This window comes from Seriola lalandi, unplaced genomic scaffold (genome assembly GCF_002814215.2).
Source record: "Seriola lalandi dorsalis isolate HSWRI2012SDOR001 ecotype SW California unplaced genomic scaffold, Sedor1 jcf7180002054722, whole genome shotgun sequence".
Taxonomy (NCBI): Eukaryota; Metazoa; Chordata; class Actinopteri; order Carangiformes; family Carangidae; genus Seriola; species Seriola lalandi.
The window spans coordinates 846,552-873,313 of record NW_019525275.1 but is presented as its reverse complement, the minus strand read 5'-3'; the positions used below and the strand labels follow the sequence as shown (position 1 = coordinate 873,313).

General features: G+C 42.3%; 1 protein-coding gene and 1 long non-coding RNA gene across 4 annotated transcripts; one reads left to right on the top strand and one right to left on the bottom strand.

Annotated features, from left to right (window-relative positions):
* Positions 1–387: 387 nt before the first annotated feature.
* Positions 388–1,851, top strand: LOC147818082 (uncharacterized). Its single transcript, XR_015438339.1, has 2 exons — positions 388–568; positions 1,139–1,851. It is a non-coding gene; the product is annotated as an uncharacterized LOC147818082 (long non-coding RNA).
* A 1,544-nt stretch (positions 1,852–3,395) lies between these two features.
* LOC111668235 (protein TASOR-like) lies at positions 3,396–26,211 on the bottom strand. Of its 3 annotated transcripts, none has more exons than XM_023424242.2 (28): positions 25,731–26,211; positions 21,517–21,662; positions 21,268–21,360; positions 20,880–20,952; positions 20,560–20,651; positions 20,309–20,440; positions 19,657–19,787; positions 19,123–19,154; positions 18,843–18,948; positions 18,434–18,537; positions 18,031–18,134; positions 17,047–17,119; positions 16,678–16,752; positions 15,859–16,055; positions 15,287–15,592; positions 14,665–14,854; positions 14,042–14,170; positions 13,661–13,815; positions 12,794–13,001; positions 11,572–12,084; positions 9,248–10,665; positions 8,849–8,971; positions 7,301–7,460; positions 6,928–7,036; positions 6,413–6,591; positions 6,154–6,303; positions 4,679–5,483; positions 3,396–4,386 (listed from the first exon to the last, which is right to left on the bottom strand). In XM_023424242.2, the coding sequence occupies exons 1-28, from the start codon at positions 26,047–26,049 to the stop codon at positions 3,855–3,857; spliced, it is 6,654 nt and encodes a 2,217-aa protein (XP_023280010.1). In that variant the 5' UTR covers positions 26,050–26,211; the 3' UTR covers positions 3,396–3,854. The 3 variants fall into 3 exon arrangements, with proteins under 3 accessions (XP_023280010.1, XP_087034870.1, XP_087034871.1); XM_087178744.1 differs by having other exon boundaries at positions 15,305–15,592; XM_087178745.1 differs by lacking the exon at positions 14,042–14,170.
* Positions 26,212–26,762: the final 551 nt, after the last annotated feature.

The window sequence follows — 26,762 nt, the reverse complement described above, 5'->3', positions numbered from 1 at the left end:
AATGACTTTTTATGCCTTACTATACTGTGACTTTTTATGCCTTACTATACTATGACTTTTTTGTTACTTTTTATGCCTTACTATACTATGACGTTTTTGACTTTTTATGCCTTACTATACTATGACTTTTTTGTTACTTTTTATGCCTTACTATACTATGACGTTTTTGACTTTTTATGCCTTACTATACTATATCATTTTAATGACTTTTTATGCCTTACTGTACTATGACGTTTTTATGACTTACTATACCATGACTTTTTTGTGACTTTTTATGCCTTACTACACTATGACTTTTTTGTGACTTACTATACCATGACTTTTTTGTGACTTTTTATGCCCAATGACTTTTTTGTGACTTTTATGCCCTAATATACTGACGTTTTGTGAATATATATATATATAAAAAAATATTTTAACTTTCTCCTTATCAGAAGCTCCTCCTCAGACCTCAGTGTCTCCTCCTTCTCCCTCACGCCAAGACCCCCTTCTCCACCCTGAGCTGCTTCATAAAACACACACACACCGACAGCAGGAGATCCTGAGAGGCCTGGCTCAGCTACGACAGGTAACAGTGTTCCTATAGTTGATATAATGCGTTCCCCTCAGCCTTACCTTAACTGTCACGACTAAATGCCTGAAATTTGTCCACACAACCACAGAAAGATATATACACATATCCACACAGTCTGAAGTGTCATATTCAGGCCAGGTCACATTCATATGTCTATACTAAACTACTCTAGAACCTGACCAATATCGAGCCTGATACTTTAAATATACTTAACATAAACATAACAGCAAAGGAAATGATCAGAATGCCTCAGATTTCCTTTAGACGGCCAACCAATGCCAGTGAATGATTTTACTCGTATTCCAGTATTCCTGTTTTTTGACCCTAATGCATCTCCTTCTTTTTTTCCTCAGTTATGGTTGTGTTCTGTATCTCATTCTGTTTCTGATTTTGTGGTGAACATCTGAAGTCAGTGGTTAAAATATGGTTTTATTATGGAAAATTACATTATATTTCATAAACTGATAATTAACCAACTATTGATCATTATTGTGGCTGGCTATCAATTAACGAATTTACTTTAATTTGCTTCCCTAGTACAAAGTGATGTTTGTGTGTTCACAGGGTTTATTACAGAAGCAGAGGGAGCTGGAAGCGGACCTGAACCCTCTACTGAAACACCAGGACAAGGAGGTCCCGTCGCCCTCGGCAACGCACCGCATGTGACCTCTGAACTACTACACTTCACAGGTGGATGCTTTGTGTGTGTGCCGACAGTGATCTCTGAGTTTTTCTGAGCAGACGTGACGCTGAATCAGCCGTCATGAGAACATTTAACAGAAAGCCTTAAGTGTTTTCTGGAGCTCATTCAGTCGTCCGACACCTGGACACTCACTTAGTTCACTACATCAGAAAATCAACAAACGCACTGCAGCAGATTTTCAAAGTAAAGCTGATTGTGTCAGATTGAGTTTAAGTTTTGTGATGCCTGAACTCAAGTTTGGGTGAGAAACATTTTATGTGACGATTGTATTTTAAAGTTTTGTTCAATGCACTTTCCACAACACTGACACTATACCAGACAGGTATTGAGTTTTACCTTTTTCTTCCTGGGTTGGGGTTGCAGCAGAGGCGGCACCAGACTCCTCCACTTCCTGCAGATGAGCAGTGCCAACTTATTTATATCATGATTGAGAGAGGTGTTTTTGTTTCTTCAGCTTCCTGCTGGCCGAGGAGCTTCATCTTTCACTTTATGCTTCTGTGTTGTGTAGTTTTTTTATGGGTTTTACTGTATTAGTGTATTTTTTATTTATTGCAAATGTAATAAATGATGTTACCAACCATTTTAAACTGCTTATTCCGGGGTCGGGTTGTTAGTCTGGTTGTTTTATTTTGTTTTGACAACTTTATGATCTCTGAACTTCCTCCATCTGACATGATTCACTTGAAAAGTCAAAACTATGACTGCAAAGAAAATTAATTGGCATTTTATAATATATATATATATTTTACATATTATGGCATCATAAGACAGTAAATTGACATGACAGGCAAAGTGAAGGCATCACTTAGGGCTCCAAGCACTTGTGAAGGGCATTTTTCTTTTGACTAAACGATCAAGAAAATTAAATCAATAATGAAAATAATAGTAAGTTGCAGTCTTAGTCAAGACATTTTCAAAACTCAACTTTCCTGTGAGTGTTTACAGTCACATACAGTGTTGTGCTTTGAGGGTTAAAAATACTGACTAAAGATTCTTTTAGTCATATTTGGTAAAGATTTGGAAACTACTTAAAAGAAAATTCTGGTTTATTACAACTTATGTCTAATTTTCATAGTTTCATTTATTTAATCAATCATTAAAAACATTGTACTCACCTGGTTGAGATCTGGGAACACGGTGAATTCACAGACGAGATGTCCGATGAATTTGTCTGAAACAATAAGATGGTTAATCAATAAGACGTTCAAAAGAAAATGAGTCGGCAGCTGTTTTATTAATTCAGACTTGGAGTTTGAAGCCAGCAACACTGAAACCCCCTCGTGGTACCTTGGAGGTTTCCTGGTGAGTCTTGTGTCCTACTGAACCTCTTTGTGGGAAAACCTGATCCGATCAGCAAAAAAAAACTGTAACCTGGGAGATCTGTTTTCAAGCATAAAGCTACAGCTGCACAGGAAATACAATAACGTTAATGTCCTGGAGAGTCCAGGTCTCTTTGCAACTTCATGACTTGAAAAAGGTTGTTCACTCAGCATCCCATGGAGGGAGCGAATACTTCTGCAAACAAGCATGAATTTTTTTTATTCTGTATTTGTAATTAATTTAACATGTAAATAGTCTTTTTTTGATAAAAAGTGTCAAAAGCTCATTGAATTGATCTGCCACATAAGATCTATTTTGACTGTTGTAAAATAATAAAACTGAAAACTTCCAAAGAGAGTGAATACTCTTTCTCTACTGTATTTGTCTGTAGATGTGGTTGGACGCAGTGTCTTTGAACTGGTTTATATTTGGTCTTTATGATGCTGCCCACACAGACACTAAAAACCTCAGCGGCCCTGGGTGGACATGGATGGATGGGATTTAATTCGAGAAAAAAATTTTGACTAAAGATGTATTTTTATGGAGCTCCCAAAGTCTCCGAATCAAGTTATTATCTTGTTTGTATCTATAAAAAAAAAAAAAAGTTTAGTAAATGATGAAATAAAGGTGACTAAAGACAAAACAAATCCAATGTACATACATTTACAATAAATTCACCTGTCCCATGTTATGAAGACCTCAGACTTCTAATCTCCACTGTGGAGTGCCTGAGCAATGATCTCTTGTCACCATTACGTGGTAAACTCAAAGTGAGACCAAGAAAACATTGAGGCAAACTCGCTGGTTTACGCAGGCAAGTTTAATACAAAACACCTCTGATGTAAAAAAAAAACATAAAAAATGACTTTAAGTTAAAACCAGTCTGTTACAGAGTCACTTCCTACATACAACAGCAAATAAACACAAACGGCTCCTGGAGTAACAAACATTCAGTTCAAAAAAATATTTTTTACAAGACTTAAAGAGTGTCCACTGGAAGACGAGTAAGGCAGTCAGTCCGTCGTGTTCCTTTACAGTTTTGTGTTTTTTCATAGTCTCTGTCTCCACACTAAGACCCAGGGTCTCTGTCTCCTCCCTCCTCCTGTCTTCAGTCTAGTATCTGTTCATATTTGGGATGTGTTTCTGCACACTCTGGTCACAGGCTCTTTAACCTGCTACCTGAGCTGCAGCAGGTGTGTGTGTGGGTTAGTGCAGCAGGTTACCTGGGTTGATCAGCTGGTGAATCTAAACTGGTCTCTACATCCCATTAAAGCCGCCTCTCTGCCCCCCTCGGTACCTGTTGCCGCCCTGACCTGCAGGGTTGTGGTACCCCCCTAGCAGTGAAGGACCAGTGCCAACTTGTTGGAAGCCCCAGACCAAGGAAGCAGCACCTGAAGGGCCCAGGCCCCCAGGCCAGACAGGCGTGGGCCCCAGGAGGCCCCTTGTGCGGCCAATAGCAGTCAGGGGCCTCAGCATGGGACGCGGGGAGTAATGCTGGCTGTGGTGTCGAGGCAGGAAGGGGTGCTGCAGGAGGCTGGAGCCCCAGTGCTGCTGCTGCTGGCTGTGAGCTGGTGGTGGTAGGTGTGACCGACTCGGCTGGAACGGCTGTTGCTGGTTGTTCAGTTGCTGCAGATGTTGTTGGGGCTGTTGGAGAGCAGGATTCGGGTTGTCCTCCTGGTCTGTTACCATGGTGACACTTCCAGTTACCTTGGTGCCACTGGCTGTGCTGTTTCCAGGTGGTGCTCCCTCTCCTCTTATTGGCTGCTCCTGGACACCTCTCTGTGCGTCTCTGCAAAGAGAAAACATGACGAGGCTCAGCAGCAACATCAAGGCAAACTGTAGGAGTGGGGGTGTCGGGGTGGGCAGTGGGTGTTGATGTTAAAAACTAAAACAGCAGATCTATAATGTAAATGTCAATATGGCTGTGAGGGCGCAGTATTAAAGCTCTAACTTCTATGGTACAGAGTGAAATGATTTCTACTCACAGTGCCAACATGAACCAGCACAAAGACACAGACCAGGACCTCGTTCACAGAATAAACTGAACTGTAGACAAAGAGCAGACTGTTGTGTTTCCTGACCTTGATCTGTCGCCCTCTACAGGACAGGAGGACGCTGCACAGTGTTTAGCTGCTTTGAGAAATGAAGGTTCGCCTTGTTGATCTGCTTTTTCTCTCCCGACACTGCTTGAGTCTCTGTGGTCGCTTGGTCCCGTCACTGCAGCTGTGTTGTGATTGGATGAAGGGGTGGACATGTGACTATTATTGGGACCACGATTTCCTCCCAAGAATCCTGCTGCCCTTCCTGGAGAACAAACTCCAGGCTCTCTTCCTCCTCCTCGACTTCTCCTCCTCTCTCCCTCTGTGGGAGGCTCCACTCTGTCCTTCCTCCTTTCCTCCTCCAACATTTCCGGCTGCAGTCCTGAGTGAATTAACTCCAGAGTGTCTGCCACTGCTTTCCTGCCAGGAGTCAGCTGGACCGACTCGGCGGGACCTCCCTGACCAACAGGAGGAGTGGTGTGACCGCTACCTGTACGAATGGGATTGGGAAGGAAGCTTCTGAGAGGGTTTATGCTTAACTCTGCCTGGGAGTCCAACTGCTGCTCCTGCTGCAGCTGAGCCTGACGCTCGGCCCGAAACTGAGAGATGGCCCGTCTAAGAACCTCCAAGTCTGCGTCTGAAGGTTGTGACACGCCGTCCTTACAGGAGGCGTCTGGGACGAGCTGGTCGGAGAGATGAGGGAGCGGGTGGAGACCGGAGCCGGGCTGCTGGAGGAGTTTTTGGGGTTGGTCCCCAGAGGAGAGGGGATGGATGTGTTCTGGGAAGATTGAGGGAGATCGATCTGAACCCGACACAGAGTCTCCATGACTCAGCTGCCTGCTGAAACCTGAGGACAGAGGAGAGCAGTCAGACGAGCGCAAAGAGACAGAACAGAGACAGTAGAACAGATTCACAGACAGTAGAACAGAGACAGTAGAACAGAGACAGTAGAACAGGGACAGTAGAACAGAGACAGTAGAACAGGGACAGTAGAACAGATTCAGAGACAGTAGAACAGGGACAGTAGAACAGGGACAGTAGAACAGAGACAGTAGAACAGGGACAGTAGCACAGAGACAGTAGAACAGGGACAGTAGAACAGAGACAGTAGAACAGAGACAGTAGAACAGAGACAGTAGAACAGGGACAGTAGAACAGAGACAGTAGAACAGAGACAGTAGAACAGGGACAGTAGAACAGGGACAGTAGAACAGATTCAGAGACAGTAGAACAGGGACAGTAGAACAGATTCAGGGACAGTAGAACAGGGACAGTAGAACAGAGACAGTAGAACAGATTCAGAGAGAGAAGACATTTCTGTGCCATTGCAGACTTTGAGTTGATGACTGATGAAGTCAATCTGAGTGAGGTTTTAATTTATAATTATGGGAAATATTCAACAGGAAGTGGATCATTTTTCTACTAAAAGTCATCAGAGGTTTATTTTTTATTTGCTCTCCTCATGTCAGGTTTTCTTTTTTTTTCTAATTTAATGAAATACGTCTGCCACAACTGACCTTTGGTGGCCAGCAGGTCGTCCATGATTGGCTGCTTGTCCTTGATGTGATGGTAACCGACCAGTCTGGTGAAGCTGTGCAGAATATCCTCGATACCGGCCACGATGATGCCGCCATTGGAGTAGGCGGGGAACGTCTCAAAACGATGCTCTGAGTAAAATAAACCAGACCAGTAACATCAGAACAAGCAGCTAGTCAGGTCAGTCACGAGTCACTGGTGCTGATTAACAACCAGCGGCGTGTCAGTGCTGCCACGTACCAGTCAGGAAGATGGTGTGTCGGTACTGTGTGTACCGGGCCTGGAGCTCCAGGAGACAGTCCAGGTCAGGTGACTGATGGTTCATCATGTCGCAGTGATGATAAGGGAGAAACTCAACGATCTGCCGCTTCTGATAGGTGGAGAGTAAGTCCACTATGTTGGCTGCATCTCTCCTGAACCTGACACACACACACACACACACACACACACACACACACACACACACACACACACACACACACACACAATAAAACAGTCTTAGAACGTGTGGTGCAACTGACATGTCAATGATGGGATTCATGCGATGACAAGCTAAGACATGTAGAGACGATGCCAGAAGCCTGTAAATCACAGGAGAGACAGTAAAAACAGTCTAGGTTTCTTAAGGTTAATAAAGTTTACATTTCTATTAACTGAGGAAGAAACACGAGTGAAGCTGTGAATCCACTCAGTTATTCTTCTGTCTGCTCTCTTATGGTGAAGGCCATCAACTTGTGCAGACACAGAATCGGTACCTGGTTTGTTCTTTTAATTTCTTGTGGGTTTTGTAGTGAACTTTCCACTTCCACACACTCTCTGGAGAACTGTGTTGTTCCAGGAAGATCAGCAGTGCAGCCAGTCGACCTGCAGAACAACATCTCATTAATCCACACATCCATTAAGAGATTAACACAAAGCAACTCCACTAAGTGATGCATTTGTTTAATAACTTACAAAAAGATCAAAGTAAATATTTCTAGCACAATATTATGTTATTTTTCCTCTATGTATTATGTATGCATTGTGTGAAAATAAGCTTCTCAATATTAGTCAGGTGTGTTAAGACTAGTAAGAGTAAAGAAATACATTCTGCTGGACCCTGTTATTGGATGTGAGTCTGTGACCTACCGTGAGTGATGAAGTCTGAACTGAGGACCAACTCGTCTGAGACGATGCAGCCTCCGGACACAAAGAGCTCGTTGTAGCTGTTGTTCCTGATGTCGTCCAGTGTGTCGATTCCCACAAATGCAACAGATGGATGTCGCTTCAGAGACACCAGGTTTGGGATCTGATGTGTACGCAAAACACACAAATGCATCTCCTGTTAGTTGATTTTCAGTCTGTCAGTCAGACCATCTGTCCAGCTTCAGAAGTCACTAGGGTAACTATGATGGATGGGGAGTTCCTTCTGGTGGCAGTATAGATCAAGATCTTACATAAACAAAGTCACCAGAAAGACATGTAGTCTCTGGTCCCAGCTTATATGTAGCGTCCAGCAGCCATGACTAATGATGAAGGAACAGATTTTACCTGTCGCCTCACAAACTAGTCTGATGTGTTCGACCGCTCAGTAGAGCCTCAGACTCTTGTTATGTCAAATGACGTTACATACTGACACTTCACACTGGGAAGGCAGCAAAACACTGTGTCTCTCATTACAACATGAAATCTGTTCTGCACAAATTATGCATGTTTTGTTACAGATACAAACTCTCTCTCTCTGTCTCTCTCTCTCTGTCACTCTCTCATGATTTCTCCTCCCAAAACACAAATAAAAGCCTCACTAACAAAATATAAAAAGTGAAAATAAGCAAGAGAAAGAAAAAAAAGGCATAAAGGAAAGAGAGGGTGATCATAAAAGTGAAACTAAGGCTCGGTGCAGACGGGCGGATTTTCAAATCTTCATTGATTGTAAAAACGTGGGAGGCCACAGACACAAGGGCAGATTTATCTGATATTAATATTGTACTGTAAGAAGGCACATTCAGTCCTCTCCAGAGACAGCTGCAGTGTTCGGGAGCAGCAGGGCGTCGGTCTTCTCACACTAGGTGATAATGAAGTAATGCCAGGTTTATATTCACGTTAGTGCCTTTGGAACTTGCACCAAACAACCTTATCAGCCGGGGGAAACTGCTATTAAAGAGCACTTGCTAATGCAGACAAAGAGCTGATTGGAGAGCCCAGAGGCTCCAACACAAATACAGACATGATTGGTTCATGTCGGTCCCCGAGGGACTTGAGTCAATTAGTCAGTGTTCACATCTGGCACAGTCTCGTCCCCACCCTGCTGTGAGAAGGTTGGCTCCACTTCTAAAGTGTATGAAAAGTTTGTTGGTTGGTTTGTGAAGAGACAGCTAACGAGGAGTTAGCTGAGTTGCAGTCTTCCTGTCAAGTCAGAAGAAAACCCAACACCCTGCGTTTACTGTGGAGCTGTGGTGAAGAACGAAACTGAAACAGTCTACAGAGGCGTGAACCAGCACAGACCACTAGGTCAGTGTAGTGGAAACGTTTAGTGTGATTGTTTTTGTAACCTGTCCTCTTACTGTAACACAACAGTCCAGAACCAACCAGGTGATACTCATACCTGGAACATGCATGCCGCCTTTAGATCAAACGCCGCTTAATTCATATATGATCAGGAAAGGAGCAGAACCAGTAGTTAAAGTGACGCTTCACCTTGTGTATGTGTGCAGCGATGTCTTTGTTCTTGATGATGACCAGCAGTCTGTCGTCAGAGTTCTCCTGGTTCAGAAAGGCCACAGGACTCTGCTCCGTGTTACCCTGCTTCAACAGGTGTTCCTGCAACACACACACAAACACACACAAACACACAAACACAAACACAAACACAAACAAACACAAACACAAACACACACACACACACAATTAAAAGTAATTCTACAACAACTTCAACCACCCACCTTATTATTAGTGGACGACCTGCTCTACCTCCTGAGCCGCACCAGCCCCCAAATGACAGTCATCACATTGATTTATGGGGGATTTAAGTGCAGAAATTAAAATATTAACATACTGCAGGTTTGTGACTGTGAGGTATTCTGCCCATGAAGTTACCTTGACGTCTTCATACACCTGGTCCCCAGGCTCTGTGCTGTGGAGGTAGAACTGCAGGGAGTTTTTCTTGACATCTTTGATGATCTCCACCAGACTGCTGAACACCTCTGGCTGCAGCTGGCTGATCAGGGAGCTCAGGGCCGTGGCTGGAGGAGCGGGGATGGAAACAGAGGCTGAGCTGGAGCCCAGCTCAGAGAGGTGCGAAGGTTCTGCCAAAGGCTCAGACACACGACTGCACCCTGGGAGAGTAATTTCAGAGTTTGACCCTGGAAGACTACTCCCTCCTTCTCCATCATTCGTACAATATACAGTCCTGGTGACGCTGCTGTCTTGTGTTTGTCTGACAGTGTGAGCGAGTGTCCTGTTGATCTCTAAAGCATGACTTTGCTGGTGTTGCAGCTTGTTAGAAGGAGGATGGAGGGAGTCGGTGTCGGCAGGCTTGTGAACAGAACCAGATGAAGAGGTAGGAACAGATAAAGTGACATGTGAAGTTGGGGGATTCCTGCTGTCGTTAGCATCAGGGGTCGGTCTGGTGATTGCATCTGGCCGCCTCACTTCCCCTCCTCTGGAGTGTGCAGGAGTCCGACTGACTGAAGCACTGCCATCAGCAGCTGTCAGTTCACCACAGGGAGCAGAATCCTCATCATCACTGCCTGTTTTAGTGTTAGCTGCTCGGATGCTGGCCACAAAAGCACTCACTGTGTTAGCCAACGCATTATCAGCATCAGTCCGGCTGGTGTCTGCCCTTTGGCTTGGCCAGCTCTCACCAAACTCCTTTAACATGCCATTAATGCTCTCCTGTAGGGAGCTAACATAGTCCTGGACAGGGGGACAGGGGTTGTAGAAAGACACATACTGGGAGAACTGAGATATGGAGGTGTGTGGAAGTGTGTGTTGAGGTGCGCTGGTTTCTGTTTTTGAAGTGGAGTGTGTGGACTGTGGGAAGCTGTAGTGAACGCTCTCATCCTGCAGGAGGAGCTGTATGTCAGAGGAGAAGTCGCCCAGATGTTTGTCCACAATGCTGTCAATATCTCTGGGAGGACGTGCAGGAGGAGGCGAGGAGATGGACCGGGAAAACACAGAGCGACCTATCAGTTCCTCCACTTCTCCCTTTGGATTCTTTTCATTACCTACCTCATGTATCAAAACCACCTCTTCCACCTCATCTTGCATACTCTCTGTGGCCTCTTCCCCTTGTTTTTGCACCGTTTCTTTTTCTTTCTCAAGAAGCATGACATCTAACTCCTTCACCTCCCCTGTTTCCTCCTTTACATCCTGCGGTCCTTGCACAGAGGGCGGTGAGGGGCTTGGTCTCCTCTCTGTAGCTGGACGAATAGATGGCTGGATGGATGAAAGGAATGGCTCTTCCTTCTTCTTTTCTTTCCCCTGAGGTTTCGCTTGTCTGTGCTTGGACACTCCTGCAGGGGAAACAAACAGCAGTGTGATTAAAGAAACTTTGTGAAGACAGAAATCATGACAGCTGTGGCATGACTTGAACTGAAGTGCAAAATGTGGCCAAGACAGGAAGCCCAACTCAACTAATGAGCATTTTCACACTTTCATTTTATGAGAAGTTGACTTTTAATCAGGCCACTTCACACAAATACTTATTTGGTGTTTTGATATCTGCTGGTAAAAAAAAAAACATTCCTAGGCGCTGGCTGCTGGTTGCTTCCTGAACAGATTTACTGGTCTGATATTATGGTCAAAATGGGTTTCGGTATATATACATTTCTTGTCTTTTTTCTGTTTAGATAAATTACTGGATTGCCTCCCAACTACGGTAGTTAATGCACACCTTGGTTAATATGCATCCAACTTTGAACTGCAAAATAGTTACAGGTAATTCTATTGGATACATACTGTCTTAAGAAAAGGAAAAAAAAAGGTTTTGACATGGGAAGGTTTCTAGGCCTCGCAGTTCATTTGCTGCAGTCTTCAAATACTTTAAAGGCTATTTCTCTGTAATTGGTGAAATGTTCTCAATTGTCCCTTAAATAAAGAATTGCAACAAAATAATGAGCGTATTAGGTGAAGTGAAAAGACTTCTACAGTCAGTGGTCAAAAGCAAGTAGTTTCTCTAAGATGTGCCAAATTCACAGAACTACTGACATCGACCTCCGCTCCAAGTCTGCTTTCTGTGGCAAGAGTAAAAAATGCAACAGGAAACAAACTTGAATAAACTAGAATTTGTAAATTGATCAATATCTGTATCACCAGAAGTCAAAGTAAAAAAAAAAAAAAAAGAGGAAGTAAAAAAACTGGTTGGCATGACAAAACATGAGGAGATGCACCAAGTAGAGGCTGAAAGCAGCTCAGGTTACCTGCAAACTCTCTGGAGGCTGTGGGGGCTAAATGCTCCTCGTTAGCACCACTGTTCCCCTTGTTAAACTTGTGGTGATGATTACGTTCCAGGGATGGGCAATGGGAAGGGGAGGGGGGGGGACTGGGCTGTGGTGAAGGGCACTGAGAGGGTGATGTGGGGGGACTGGGCTGTGGAGATGGGCATTGAGAGGGAGAGACGGGGGGACTGGGCTCAGGGGACGGGCATTGAGACGGGGAAAGAGGGGGACTGGGCTCTGGAGATGGGCACTGGGAGGGTGACAGTGGGGGGCTGGGTTCAGGTGATGGGCACTGAGAGGGGGAGAGAGGAGGGCTGGGCTCGGGGGATGGGCACTGGAAGGGGGATGGAGGAGGGCTGGGCTCAGGAGACAGGGTGGGGCTCTTCCTGGGGGTTTCGGTTGTTGGGGTGATGCTTGTTGCCGTGGTGAGATGCTGGAAGCGAGGATCCTGAGGGATGTTTCTGTCTCTCTGAGTGTATCGCTGTGAACACAGGCCTGCAGACAGAGTTCACAGTTAACTTCAACTTTCACTTTTCATTCTGGTTATAATCTGCTCCTCCATAACCCCTCGAAGGAAATCGCAGCTTAACATGGGCAAGTGCTGCTTGGAACTGACTCTCCTCTTATTTAATATATCATCATCCTAAATGTTTTTTTCACTTTTGTTCAACTCTTTTCCACTTAATGTCACTGAACGTTTCTTGATCAAAACCTCTAAACATATTGGTGCTGAGATCAGATACTTGCAAGGGTTTTATTTTTATATTTCCTGCAAGCACCCTAAAAAGCAGTCTGTTTCCAAAACTTTCACATTGTAGGTGTTGTTGTACATTTTCCTTTACTGAACTAAGGGTAATTATTTCTATTTATATTCATGGATGACATGACAATCACCTGTGTCTTTCCTTCTGCGACAAGTCGGTGCATTGTGATATGACTTTGCTGAGACATTGTGTGTGTTTAAAGAATGTAGAAAAAGCAATATAATATCGATCACAAAACGAAGCAGTAGAAACTTTCACACACTTGTCCCCCCCTTTCTTTTCTCCCTTGTCTTTATTTACTCATGTATTTGTTCATGTATGTGAAGGATGAAGGCTGCTGTCAATGTTTCCATATGTGGTAAGTGAATCTGGGAGAATGGTTTTCTTACATTCGTTAAATATTTGAATGATGTTGTTGATGTATATCCTGACAGACAGACCTGTTATGGGGATGAGGACCCATGGGATCATCCCCTCCTCTTCATCCTCTTCATATCCTCCTGGTCTCCTCCCCAGTGCTCCCCCTCCTCCTCCTCCTCCTCCTCCAACTCCTCCTCCTCTGCATGCTGCTCCGTGGTGATTCATCTCCCCGCTGTGGGAGCTGGGACTGAATCCCTCCAAACTACTGACGCTGCCCGCCGTCTGCTCCTACACACACACACACACACACACACAAAACCAAACACTTTTTTAGCCTTTTTTAAAGTCAGAGAGGAGGGATGATCTCAGAGACCAGTAACTCCTTCCACATTAATCTGGGCATGTGTGTAGGTAAACTATTAAGATATACTTGAATAGATCCATACCTAACCTTTAAGTGTCAATAGCCTTAAACTTCTTGTCAAAAAGGAGTTTTGTCATTGTGCTAAACCAGGATATGCCAGTCTTATCGCATGTGTTTCTCTCTCTGTGTTTGTGTGTGTCTCACTCTCTCTCTCTCTCTCAATTTCCTGTCATCTCTTCATCTCTCTACTGTTGGCTGACAGATAAAGGCATGAAATGTCCAGAGAAAATAAGGAAATAAAAAAAGAGAACATTTTTAGGGAGTATATTCTAAAAAGAAGAAAAGAGTAAGAACTTTTATAGTCTCATGATAATGGTGGTGCTGAGACTTTACAGCCTCATGATCAAACCAGAAAACTAGCAGCAGCTGTAGCTGGGGTCGTATTTCACACCATCATAATGTAGCTGTACATTATATCAAGTACAGGCAACAGTGGCTGATGGGAAATGAAACATCACTCCCTCAAGAAAATAATATAACGGTATAATGTATGACTAACAGATATTTTTGCTTCATCGGTTACCTCCAGCTCCTCCTGCTTCCTCAGGTCGATGTCACAGTTGGTGGGCAGACCCAGCTTGGTGGCCAGCCTATCAAATGGGCAGGATTCCTTCTGCTCCACCTCCTGCATCTCACCAAAGCTCGGACCGGCCATTCCCCTGGCAGCCTGGGTGAGGCCTGTCCCACAGGCAGAGAAACTTCATTTTAAGAGATTAAGATTTGTTCCATTCACTGGATGTGAATGGTGAACTGCTGTCTGACAAGAAAGTGCTACTTCACAGTAACGAAGAAGACAAAAACTGACTAATCGAAAGTTTAGAAAAGAAGAAAAAGAATTTGAATCAAAAGTTGAAGTTTCCACATTAGTCCGTTAGTGTAACAGAGAGTCTAAATATCCCGTCACCTGTCAGCAAACTGAGAAGTTTGGCAGCGTGCTCAGATCCATCTTCCCTCAGATCAACATCTCTCAAACCCACTGAGCCAATCACAGACGCAAGAGAACCAGGAGAGGCAGAAACTTGGCTTCCCTCGACTAGGAGCCAAAAGCAGAAAGAAAACATGTCAGTAAACAACAGGTTGATTGATTGATTAAAACACACCCACAATAAGTGTAAAGGATCTCTTTAGGTGTTTTCAGACAGAATGCAAAGCAAAAAATGGACATTAGAGGCAAAGCACATACACACAAGGTTGATGAAAAGATGAGAGTTGACCAAAGAACACACAAGTTGTGGCAAGTTGATGCATCTATGCAAATTGAAAATAATTCTCAATTTGAATTAAAAGAACAAAAAAACAAACAAAAACAAAAAAAAAAAAAAAAAAATCACACATAACCCATTGTTTATATTAAGTGTTGAACTCTTGAGCTGCCACACACATTCACAAAAAGACTCCTTTGCTACACCTTTACTCCATCAGGAAGAAAACGACCAACATTTCTGATTTTACAGGTATCCAATTCTGACAGACAAAATCCTCCTTTATATGTGCACACATGTATTTAGCGCCTCCCCGTCTCCTCACCTGGAATCTTGTCGTGGCTTCTGGATCCCTGTGACGCCCTCAGATATTTGAGCGTCCTCTCTGCCGTCTGCTGTTCCAGCCTCCTCTTCCTCCCCGGTGTCTTCAGCCCTCCTTCTCCTCCTTCCTCCCTCTTCACCTCATTTTCTGCGTTCCTCTTAGAAGTCAAAACCAGGTCTATCAGCTGCTGGATCTGAGTGACAAAGCACAAACATTTCAGGTCCCTATGCCTGAGAGGTCAACATGAAAAAATGAACTAAGGTCTTTAACAGTTTTACAACAAGACCTGTGTTAGTCTGCAGAGCAACCAAAGAACCATAGAGTCATAGAATTTTTCAGCATCTTTTAAAGAACATCAGGATGAACACAAGATGAACACAAGATAAACACACACTTTTAGATTCTGTTCATTACAGTTTCATTGGTTCCCCCAATCTACTGTCCACTGTCAGAAACAAATAAAAGACTTGGAGTCATACTCTGCAGAATCAGGTTGAACATTCATAATACAGAGAATGTAACACATATATCATAAAGAAATATGTAACCAATCACTATAAAACAATATGCAATCAACACATATCAAGACCCTCCACCACCATGTTTTCTTATAAGTCATGCTCACCCTGATGTCAGTTTTCACCTTCTGAGTGTTGATCTGTTTGTCTCGAGTGCTGCCTGTCAACTCCTTCCCTGTCGACTCTCTCTGGCCTCCACAGCTCTTCCTGGGCCTCGCCTGTGGCTCCTCGGGGCCAGAGTACACCTCCATCACCTGCCTGGCCCGGGCCACTGACAGCAGGTAGAGGGCGGGGTTGTACAGGTAGGAGCGCAGGTAGCCGTCCATGTTCACCCGGTGGTGTTTAGGAGCAGGAAATGGCTTTCCTTGCTCATCAAGCTTGGAGTCGTACTCACCCATGGGGTACTGTCGAACCTGGAGATCAAAGATGTGCGTGTTATGATGAAGGATTCAAGGTTTTATCACCCAACATCACTAATGATGCTCTTACGACTGAATATGGGGCGTTTATCTGAAGTCAATGACTGAATGCCATAGTCATGTCTTTCATGACATTCTGAGGGTTAGCATGAGCAGCAACAGCCACCACAGCTCAACAAAGCGCATCACAGAAGATCATATCAAAGTCCCATGGGAAAACAAAAATAAAGGATTACCGTTTAAAGAGTTGTGGGTCATACCTTGCCATCATTCAGGCCGGTGAGGTATTCCTGTGCCTGCCGCTCCACACCAGCAGACAGATCAGGAGGGGGGTTGGCACGGGCCTTGACGAGGGCATGATGCAATGATGGGATAAATTGGCTCAGGCGCGGCATCACCGTGGCGCCCGACATCAACGACTCTGAGGCATCATGGGACAAGGAGGCACACCTTGATGCTGTGGAAAGAAACAGAAAAACAACATGAATATATAAATTATGGTGATAATTTTCAGAGCTTCAGTTTGTATTTATTGCAGGTGTTTTAGTCTCCACAGCTGATTCCTTTGAGCTTGTTAAAACTGCACTAATGAAAATTATTTATATTAACAGTGGATCAAAGGACTGTGTGTTATGTAAAACGTGCTGCGTGCTAATTAGTTTTAGTTTTAAAATGTATCGCTCTTGTTACGTTTATGTCTGGTGTCCACACTACTCCGGAGAGTTCAATCCACTGAAACTGACTTTTGGAAAGTTCAAATCCTGCATTTTAACGCTACACCAGCCTTTGCTGTTCCACGTCTAGTAGTTTCTGCAACTAACCGACTGCACAGATGACAGTTGGCTTCTTGTTTACACCAGCATGTGCATGTGTTCGTAAATGATCATGTGCTTTATGGTTTCAAGTGTGTTCGTACAGACAAATATCATTTCTGATACAGAGGTGAAACACTCCTCTGCACAGAGAAATTTTAAAATTTTTAAATGAAAACGTAGGCAAGAAAATAAATAATGGACCATTCAGAAATATTTGTAAATAAATCACCCACCCACCCACTAAGCAGTCCCTGTGTTACTCACTGGATCTGGCCACATCTCTGGTCTCTGGGAAGACAAACAAGGCCTGAAGACATCTGCTCCAGCTTTCTCCTCTCTCTGAAAATACAAAAACATTGTTGTCTATGGGGAAGATTTTGTCCCTTTGTATTTTGTATCCCCATTTTCTGACTTTTTAAATCTTTTTTTTTTTCTGTAAAATGAATGTAAAAACATGTAAAATGATCTTTTTAGGTTCTGACTGGGTGGAGGTGTGAAATGAAACACTCCCTTCACTTGCAGTGATAAAAAGTTCTACAAAGGCATCAGAAGCTAATTCGCCTCACTGTTAAACATTATTTATATTGTCCTCTACATAATTTACCACTACACCCCATCTGCCCCAGGTCATACCAGTGGGTGTGGCCATCTGAACACTGGAGAGTAGAAAGAGAAATCCTCTCTCTGTGAGTGGAGTCACCAGAACCTGTATGGAGAACAGACGACTGTCATTCAACAGATCTTGTGTAATTTCCCTCGTGTTCCCTTCCTTTCCTTCTTTACTTTTTGTTCCTTCCTTTTTTCTCCACCACCTTCATTGTTCTATTCTTCCTTCTTACTTTCTTCCAGTCTTTCATAACACTAACTCATAATACATTTCATTCTCTTCCCGTTACAGGTTAGCAAGCATTAACTTTTAGCTTTCAATAATCACACACATATTGTATGAAAAATGCATGTTTCTTATTGGCTTATTTTTACAAGTTGTCTGTTGGGAAGGAAAAGTTACTTATTGCAGATTTTTACCAAGGCCAATATTTTTGAGTTCAACTGTGACAGAAAAAGGAGCGTGACTACTTTTACATGTTGTTGTGTCCACATAGAAAGACCAGATTAAAAGACATTGAGTGGCGGATGTCGAGGATCTTCTTCAGATGGGCCACTGGATCTTCTGAGTCACCTCAACACTTTAACTTTTAAAAATTCACAAGTAAAAGTTACTTGTACTTTTTAGTTTTTATATCATTGTACTTTCATGCAACGCTATTTCAAGATTTTCCACAATAAAACCAAAACAGTTAAAGAAGGGGTTACACCCACTGAGCTGCACTATTAATGTGAAGTATCTGTGCAGGAAGTGTTGCTCTTCAATGAAAGTAGCTTAACAGTGATCCATAAAAACTGTGTTTCTGTTAAAAATAGGATTGTTATTGTACTGATGGAATTAGTGCTGTGAAAATGATTTAACTTATTCAACATGGTTACAATCACCACATTGTTGTTGAATGTCTTGTCTGCACTGAACATGAGATCCTGCTGATTCTCTATAGTTTAGCTGCCATTTAACGAAATCAGACAAATAAACTGATTCACAATATTAAAGTTATCACAACTCACCATTCTCTTAATCTCCAGTTCCTGCAGTAGTTTTGTGACGCTGGTCGTTGACCGACTTCTGTCAACCACCTCCAGAAGACTGCAGCAATAACCGTTCTTCACAACTACACACACACAAAACACACACAATCCTTCTCAGTTTCTGTATCAGTGTGATGTTACCAATATTCTGACAATAATAACACTGACAATACAAATGGCAATGAAACACACACATATTCCTCTGTGACACATTTTTGACGCCCTGTGACGGTGTAAATGCAGAGAAACTAAGAAATTACAGCTAAAAGAATTTCATCATATGAACATGGTCAACTTTAAACATATGGGATGTCAACATAAAATAAAGGCTGTGAGCCTGGTGTGTACCGTCCCGTCAGTCTGAAGGTTAGTCTGACCTCACCTTCTTGGCTGCTGTTGTAGAGGTTGTAGGAGAAGAGGTCGGAGGGGAGGAGCTTGGTCACCTGCTCAAGCCTCATCAAACATCCCATTGTCAACTTCTCTGGTCTAAGTGAGACACACGGTGAGATTCACACAGAGCAAACCATTTTAAAATCCTGATGAACCGCCCATTTAAAAACACACTTTAAAACACTTTTACACTCGTCCTGTTGGGTAAGTTTCCCTGAGATACCATTAGTATAAGGAGATGAGAGCCCTGTCTTGTATAAATGAAATATGAAATATGGTGATATGTAAAATCCACATTTATGTAGCTTGTTTTCAGACTGCCTTTCTGAACTCATAATCCCTGACGGCCTTAATTCTTGGCTGTTTGACACACAGATGAATGAATGAATACATTTACTCACAGTCTGTGGGGCAGGAAGGGAGGAGAGAAGGATCGAAGGGAGATCTGGAAGAGAACCTGGTCGCCTTTAACTAAATCTCCGCTCCACACTGTGAACTGAGCTCGCTCTGAGACAGCAAAACACAAGAGAGAGAGAGAGAGTGTGTCAGGTTGTGAGTGTCAGCTTCGAGGCAAGACAGGAAAAAGAGGACTTGCTATAATGTCTGATATTCAAGCTTCAGTGTGAACTATGTTCTTCAAGCTCTGGTGCGATTTGGTGGAAAACAGGGACCAGTGCTCACCTTTACTCCCCTCTGCTGATTGACTGTTCAACCTGTTCAAACACAGCAGACGGAGAAGCTGTCAATTCACACGTCTTAAAGGTAAGTGAGGTCTGCATGAGATTCTCAACAGAACAGCAAAGTCCACACAAGACTTCCAAAGTTAAAGTTAGATACTGAAGCTACATTGGCAACTTCAGTTGGATGGTTTTCTTGAGCTTACAGACGCCATGTTCTAGCTTTGCTTTCTTGCAGACCAACCCAACTGAATGCTGGTGGTTTCAACCACAAATACATTTCTGTTAGAGCAACCCTGGGAGGAAGACAGCTTGGCTGTAAGAGTTGAAAAAACACTACAAACAACAAATTGACAACAAAAGGATTAAAACAGAGCCACTTAATACCCTCTGAGAGCTCTGCTATACAGACGATTAACTTTTCAATGACCACCTCATTTCCCAGCTCAGTCTACTGTTCTTTGCAATGGCTTAGTCTGCATTTACTTTTTTAACTGAATCATTCTGTTTTAGTGTTTAACATTCCAGATCTCCATACCTGATGGGGGCCAGAGGTTTGCTGGGAAGTGCAGAGTCTTTTCCTTTAAACTGGAAGGAGACGACAGCGTACGGACAAACCTGCCGAGGCCTCTGCCGCAATTCGTCAAACAAATACTCGTAGAAGTATTGCTGAAATAAACAACATAATGATAGTATTGAAAGCCATGCTTTGCATCTTTAAAGGACAACTTGACTTTCAGTTATAAAAATATTTAGCATAACCAAATCATATTAATTTCACAAGGCCTAGGTGACATGCGTGGCCTGGTCAGTGTGTTTTGGGCTTGAGACTCAGCTGTTTCATGTCACAAAGAGGATGTTAGCTTGACTCTACGATGCAAACACGTTATCTGTGGTCTGAGGTGTTATATATGATTTTAGCTTGGCTTTGAACAACAGCGCTGTTTCTGCCTCAACTTTACCCCAACATGACTAGAGCCTGATAACAAAAACAACTGAAGAAAGTCCTGTTTAAAACATTTAAACAATGATTTTCACTGTCCCCTGGATAAACAGTGATGTACTGCTGCAACAGAATCATTTTTGTTGAAATGTACTGATGTCCAGGGATAACTGGTCCTTTTCTGCGTATTTATCAGTTTATTTATCGTTTATTTATCAGTTTCTATAAAACTGTTCTGAGTATTTACTTGTGTGAGTTCAAAGGCGCGGTAGGAGGAGAGCGAGGTCACTTTGCTGGCGTTCTTGGAGATGTGGCTGTCAAAGCGAGGCGTTGGATCTAGAAGGTTCTTCATGTTTTCATAAATGCTCTTCACTTTTCCCTGAAACGAAAAATGGAGACACCTCAACTGTCTAAATCTGTTTATTATCATTTCTATCACTACATACTGAGTACAGAAAAAAAGATTTGAAACAGGGTCATTGATACAAAGCACCTCACCTTCATCACTTTGAAGATGACGATCTCTCCTGTGGCTCCTGGGGTGAAGGAGTTTATCTGGAGGAGGTCTGAGTACCTGGAGAGATACACTCCTACAGACACACACACACAAATACACACACATATTAACAAAGAACAACATGAAGATCATGGGTCATTTTCTTTTCACCACACACTGATTGTGTGTGTATATTTTGTGACCTCTCCTTTCAGCATGCAGGACAAAAATTCAGAATGAACAATAAATGGATGGAAAAGGTAAAATAATAATTTTGTGTTATTGTCTATGTATTTACCTGCATGTATCTGTTCACTCTTACCTTTAGTGGGGTTTCCCAACACTGTGATCCAGCTGTGACCCACACACAGCCCCTTCTCACAGAGCATGGGAACCTAGAACAGACAAATGATTCAGAAAAATAATGTCAGTTCAAGGACATATCACTTTTCAAGAATAAGGCTCATTAATGAATATCAAATGATCACTTGATCTTTGCAACAGTAGTTCAGTATTTTCCAGAAGAAATCCAGTAATTCTCTAAAATATTCACATCCAGGAAATAAGTATTTTTTGTAAATACCTGTGGCTTGGGATAAATTCCAAAAAGCATCAACAACAACAAAAGTGCTGCTCAGTTTGCCTGTCTTTTGCTCATTTAAAACATCCTCTTGTTTTATTAGGCAGTAATTAAGAGAAATTAATTTCACCTTGTCAGTTTCAGCCAATAAGAAGCCGTAGCTCTCCTCCAGCTCTTTATCTGTCCTCCCGTCCACCTTCATTTCCTTCCTCTTCTCCACAAACTGAAACACAGCACACACACAATCATCAAATGAATATAATCATGGCTACATAATGAACAGTTGCAGCACATCCCAGTTTGTCCAGTGGCTCCGGGTGATCTACGTAGGCCATGTTGATGTGCATTTCCTCAAGCCCTCTACCCATCCAGCACTCACCTCTTTCTCCAGCAGCTCACTGTGGACAAGGCGAGGTGAGGAGTAGGTGACGCAGCCTGCAGAGCCTGTGTCGATGTAACTGGAGGTCAGGATGGTCATCATGTTTTCAAACTCCCTGGACTCAGTTGAGACATGCTCGACAAGAGCTGGAAGACGGACACGAAAGACAGGTCAATAATCACTAATAATCACACATTATCCTTTGAGCTGTGGAGGGCACACAGTGAGAAGGGTTCACTGTAGGAGGAGTGATTCACTGGCTACAGCTACAACAGCATCAGTTAGGTCCAACACTGATGCTGGGTGATACTTTCCGGCTCACAGTCGGTGTTCCAGTTCTCCCTAGAGATGCTGGACATGGCTGAGGTCAATTTCTTCCCAACCAAACTGGGCAAATCATGTTTTTATGGACCTTGCTTTGTGCACAGGGGCATTGTCACGTTGAGACAGGAAAGGACCAAACACAAACCATTGACACAAATCTGAAAGTACACTATTGTCTAAAATGTCATCACAATAGCATTGTTATTTCCCATAAATTGAACTAAGGGTCCCAAACCAGGAAAAAACAGCAGAGCGAAGTACACTAGCATGTTTTTTTGCCAAATACTGTGTCCTCAGTATTTGGCCAAACAGTGTATTCTCTGCCTGTAAGAAATGAAGTTAAATTTGGGTCACATCACTCTTTGCCGACCAACTCTAACACTAAACATTATAAAACTACAGTTTTCCACATTTAACCCCAACGCTCTCCAAAGGACTAAAAACATTAACCTGAGCTCATTTACAAGATTTAATTTTCATAGGAGTTTATTTATTGGGTCCCACACATATCAGAAGTCACAAATAAATGTGTAATAAATGTCCTAATACTGCCAATTCTTTATGCAGCTTTCAGCACCTTTCAGGTGAGCCTTACCCACACCCAAACAGAAGGTGTTAGCAGCTGGGGACCCACCTCAGTTACAATGGCACCAGTGAAGCCATTTTTGTGCCAAATGTGCCAGACTCTCAGGAGACTGAAGAACCTGTAGCAGCTGCCGCCCTCAGTGTGGAGGAGAGGGCTCAGCCGGAGCACCTGAGAAAGGTGCTGCTGATGTGCAACTACATCCTCTCATGATAGAGATTTAACAAAAGATTCATTTTCATGGTAAAATCAGTGCAACACTGGAGGGCTGTTGGAAAACGTATGATACTTTATGACTAGATAACCATAGTTATCCTAATTATCAGAGAGGAATAGAGCGACCTTGTCTGTTTCTCTCTGCTACTGCACCCACACATTTCTCATGATAAGACATGAAACTATCTCTACTGAGTGTGAGTCAGCAAGAATGTGAGGTCACTCTCATATGTTCTGTATATAAATCCTGTGTGAACCTTGCTGCTAGAATAAACATCTTTTTCAGACGGTATTCCTGAGTTTATTTGATAATTTTCCTAACAAGGGCTTTTTCAGGTTCAGGGTCAGGTTATTGTCATTTCTGATGACAGCCATGTAGGATTCAATTATTTAATTTTTAAAAATTTAAGGACAATAAATGCAACAGACAAAATTAAAAAAAAAAAAATATATATATATATAAAATAGGTACAAACATCACAAAATCTTAAAATAAAAAGATAAATCATTATTAGCAACAACTCAGCTGTACATAAAGCATAAAATAAGCAAGATTTTTATGTAAAAATCTAATTAGATTTTTTTTAAAAACCGGGTATCAAGAGATGTTTCCACTTCTATTTGTTTGTTTCAATTGATGAACTTGAGAAAGACCAGGTGTGGTTGAGACACTGGTCATATATTAAAATGATTCATTCACTAATCTTCATTTGTATGCCTGTTATTACCATGACCAGCATCTAGATTTTGGTGTGCATTCACCAGTCATTCAGTATGCAAGCCATATCATGCAATGGCATCATTGCATCATTATCATGCAATCACATTGTGTGTTTCCGCTGGAAGAAAAACAACCCGTTATGGCTAAAATTAGAATCAAGTATAATTGGAGACGAATAGCTAGGTCATGTCAATGTTATATCCCAAATGTCAAAGAACAGGATACTACTGTGCAAGTACTATAAATGCACTCAATGAGTCTAGGACAGGGGGCAGAGAAGGAGGTGGCAGTGGAGTGAATTTAGGCAAATAGTCTGGAAAACAACCCCCCATAAAACAGCTAATTGTTTTTTTAGATTTCTATTTTTTTTAATGGAATAAATAAATGAGACATAATGTGTTAGTGGTGAGATTAAAGCTGGTGGATGGTTGAATTTGTTGTCATCAGACAGAGTCAGGTTAGCTAACCAGCTGATGGTCCAGCTTCATTACTACCATACAGACAGGAGAGTGGTATCAATCTCATGTAATTCTCTGCCTGAAAAAGAATAATTTTATTTCCCAAAATCAACCTATCCCTTTAATGATAAAAAAAAAAAAAAAAAAAGGAAAGGTCAAAATTGAAGCAGCAATGCAAACATATGCTGATCTTTAGTCCCTAATATGGGTCAAGCTCCAAATAATTAATCATTTAGTCAAGAAAAAATACCCCCTCACAACTCTGCAGGTGACATACTCTTGTCTTGTTTTGTTCAACCAACATTCAGAAACACAAAAATATTCAATTTACTATTAAATGAGAAAAAGCATTAAATTCTCACATTTGGCAAGTTGGAAGCAGAGAGTGTGTCTCATTTTTCACCAGGTTTGCTTGAAAAATGACTGAAACAACAACTCATTATCAAACTAGTTACTGGTTATTTTTCTGTCAATTGACTTATGGATTCACCAGCTAATCATTTAAGCTCTAAAACTGATGTTGATGTCATGGAGTGCCCCTCTTGTGTCAAGCTTTGTTTCACTTACAAGCTTTTCCTCTACTGGAAACAGTGTGTCAGGCACAGTTGACCTCTGTGGTTGTGGTCAGAGTTTGGGTTTGGGTTATGGTTGAGTTGGGGTTAACAGAAAAACAACCTGTTGGGAATAGGGTGAAGTTTGGTCTCAGGCTAAGGTAAAGAAAAACACAAATCAACAGGGAATCACTTCCATGCAACAACCTTTTACCCAGAAGCTAAATCTATCAAACATTCCTTTGCGATTCTTGTCCATGTTGACATGATTACATCATGATTGAACCAGTCAGTCCTTCTCATTAATGTCTCTGCCCACAGAACTGTCACTAACATGGATGTTTTTTTTGTTTTTCTCACTGTTCTGAGTAAAAACTCTATAGACTGTTCCATGTAAAAATCCCAGGTGATCAACAGTGTCAGAAACACTCAATCCAGCCTGTCTAGCACCAACAATCATGTCACAGTCAAAGTCACTGAGATCACATTTTTCCCCATTCTGATGTTTGATGTGAACATAAACTGAGGCTCCCGACCTGTATCTGCTGGAGTTTATGAATTGCACTACTGCCACATGATTGGCTGAATAAGTGCATGAATAAGCAGGTGTACAGGTGTTCATAATAAAGTGCTCCTAGGTGGGCACCTGTAGAATGAAATCTAACTTTAACCCCTTAACCCTTAACTAGCACGCACTGACTTGGTCAGGACAACACAAATGTCCTTATTTAGGAGGTTATCAAATAATTTAAGCGTCGTTCTGATGCCAGTTAAACAAAATAGGTAAAAAAGGCGGGCGCACCATGTCGCAAAATGTAAACAAATCAAGGAGGCGGACACCACATGTTAACTGATGCCCACTAACGTCAACATAAAGATGAAATCTTTAGCTTCAAGCTTTAAACGCAAATATAAATCCACTGACATTTACATTCACTTATACACAAGATTATAATTAGCTAGGAAGTGAAAAGAGACGTCAAGTACTAACATAGCATTTAAATAAGGTTAGCTCGCTAACTGCTAACTAGCATCCTCAAACACATTGTAATTTGAACAAAGCGTTTCTTTAGTGCATTATAGTGAACTTATATGGTAGCAGGGTTGAATATAATCAATACACAACAGTAAATGTGAGTAATGTTGAGTTTATGAGTAAGCTTACACAGGTTAAAAATTGACCTGTCCGATAATGGATCTTTTCCGTTAATCCGGAACTTTAAATTGAAAGACTTCAGAGCAACGGCTGAGATTTCAAATAAATAAAATGAATTAAAGTACAACGTTAATTGAAGACGTACAACTTTTGGTTAATCTGTTATAATTTCACTGAATTGCAGGGAGGTTAGGGACCAGCTCACCTCTATTTTCCCTGGTTTTCCTCGGTATATGGAACTTCTTTGGCTCCATTGGCATATGCCTCTGGTGGACTATTTGTGACGCCGAGTTCCTCCTCTCCATCCTTCCCCCGGCAGCACCCAGTATCTCCAGACCAGTTAGAGTTTCTCTCGGAGGCTGCAGCTCGATCACCTCGCCATCTTGCAGGCTAACGTTAGCTCCAAGCTCCGCGGTACCGACGGCGGCGGCGGCAGCAGCAGCACCAGCAGCAGCAGTAGCAGCAGCAACAGAAGACATCCTCCTCGGACGAGCTGCCTCCCTCCGAGCCAGGATGTCGTCCATAGTCGGATTCTCCACCAGACCCACGCCTCTCTTCCTAACCGTCACACCGTCACAGTCGCTCTTATAGAGCCCCGAGATGACACCGCTGTTACCTCCGGATGCCGTAGCAGCGCAGGAACTCAAACCAACATACAGCCCGCACCATGTTTCCTGAGAGCAGAGGTCTTCTTCACTAAGATTTAACTGCAGCTGGTGAACCAGATGTTGCTTTACTGCCACCTGCTGGAGATTATTATCACCTTCACTGTCGAATAGCTTGGTATGGAAGCCGTTTTCCTACAAGAAAAGAAAATGATTACATTTTGAATGTGGAATGACAGATATAAATACAAATACTACTAATATCAATAATATTTTGAATCAGTATCACATGATTTAGATTTTTGTAAGTCTCTTATTTTTGACTCAGATTTATTTTGATTTAACATCAAACATGGATTACAACCAGACAAAAAAAGACCCCCAGTGACCAACGTTAATTAAGTAATTAATTAAGTTAATTAGTAATTAACACAAAGAAAATGCAGGCAAGGTAAATAAAATGAAGTACTGTCAGGCTGTGACTATTTTCATTATCAATGGGTCTGACAATTACTTTCTTTAATTATCTCTTGATTGTTCTGTGAATAAAATGGCAGATAATTGTGGAAAAATTCAACTAATTACTTCACACACAGAATTTCTAACAAATTTTTGAGTAATCAACTGATGTA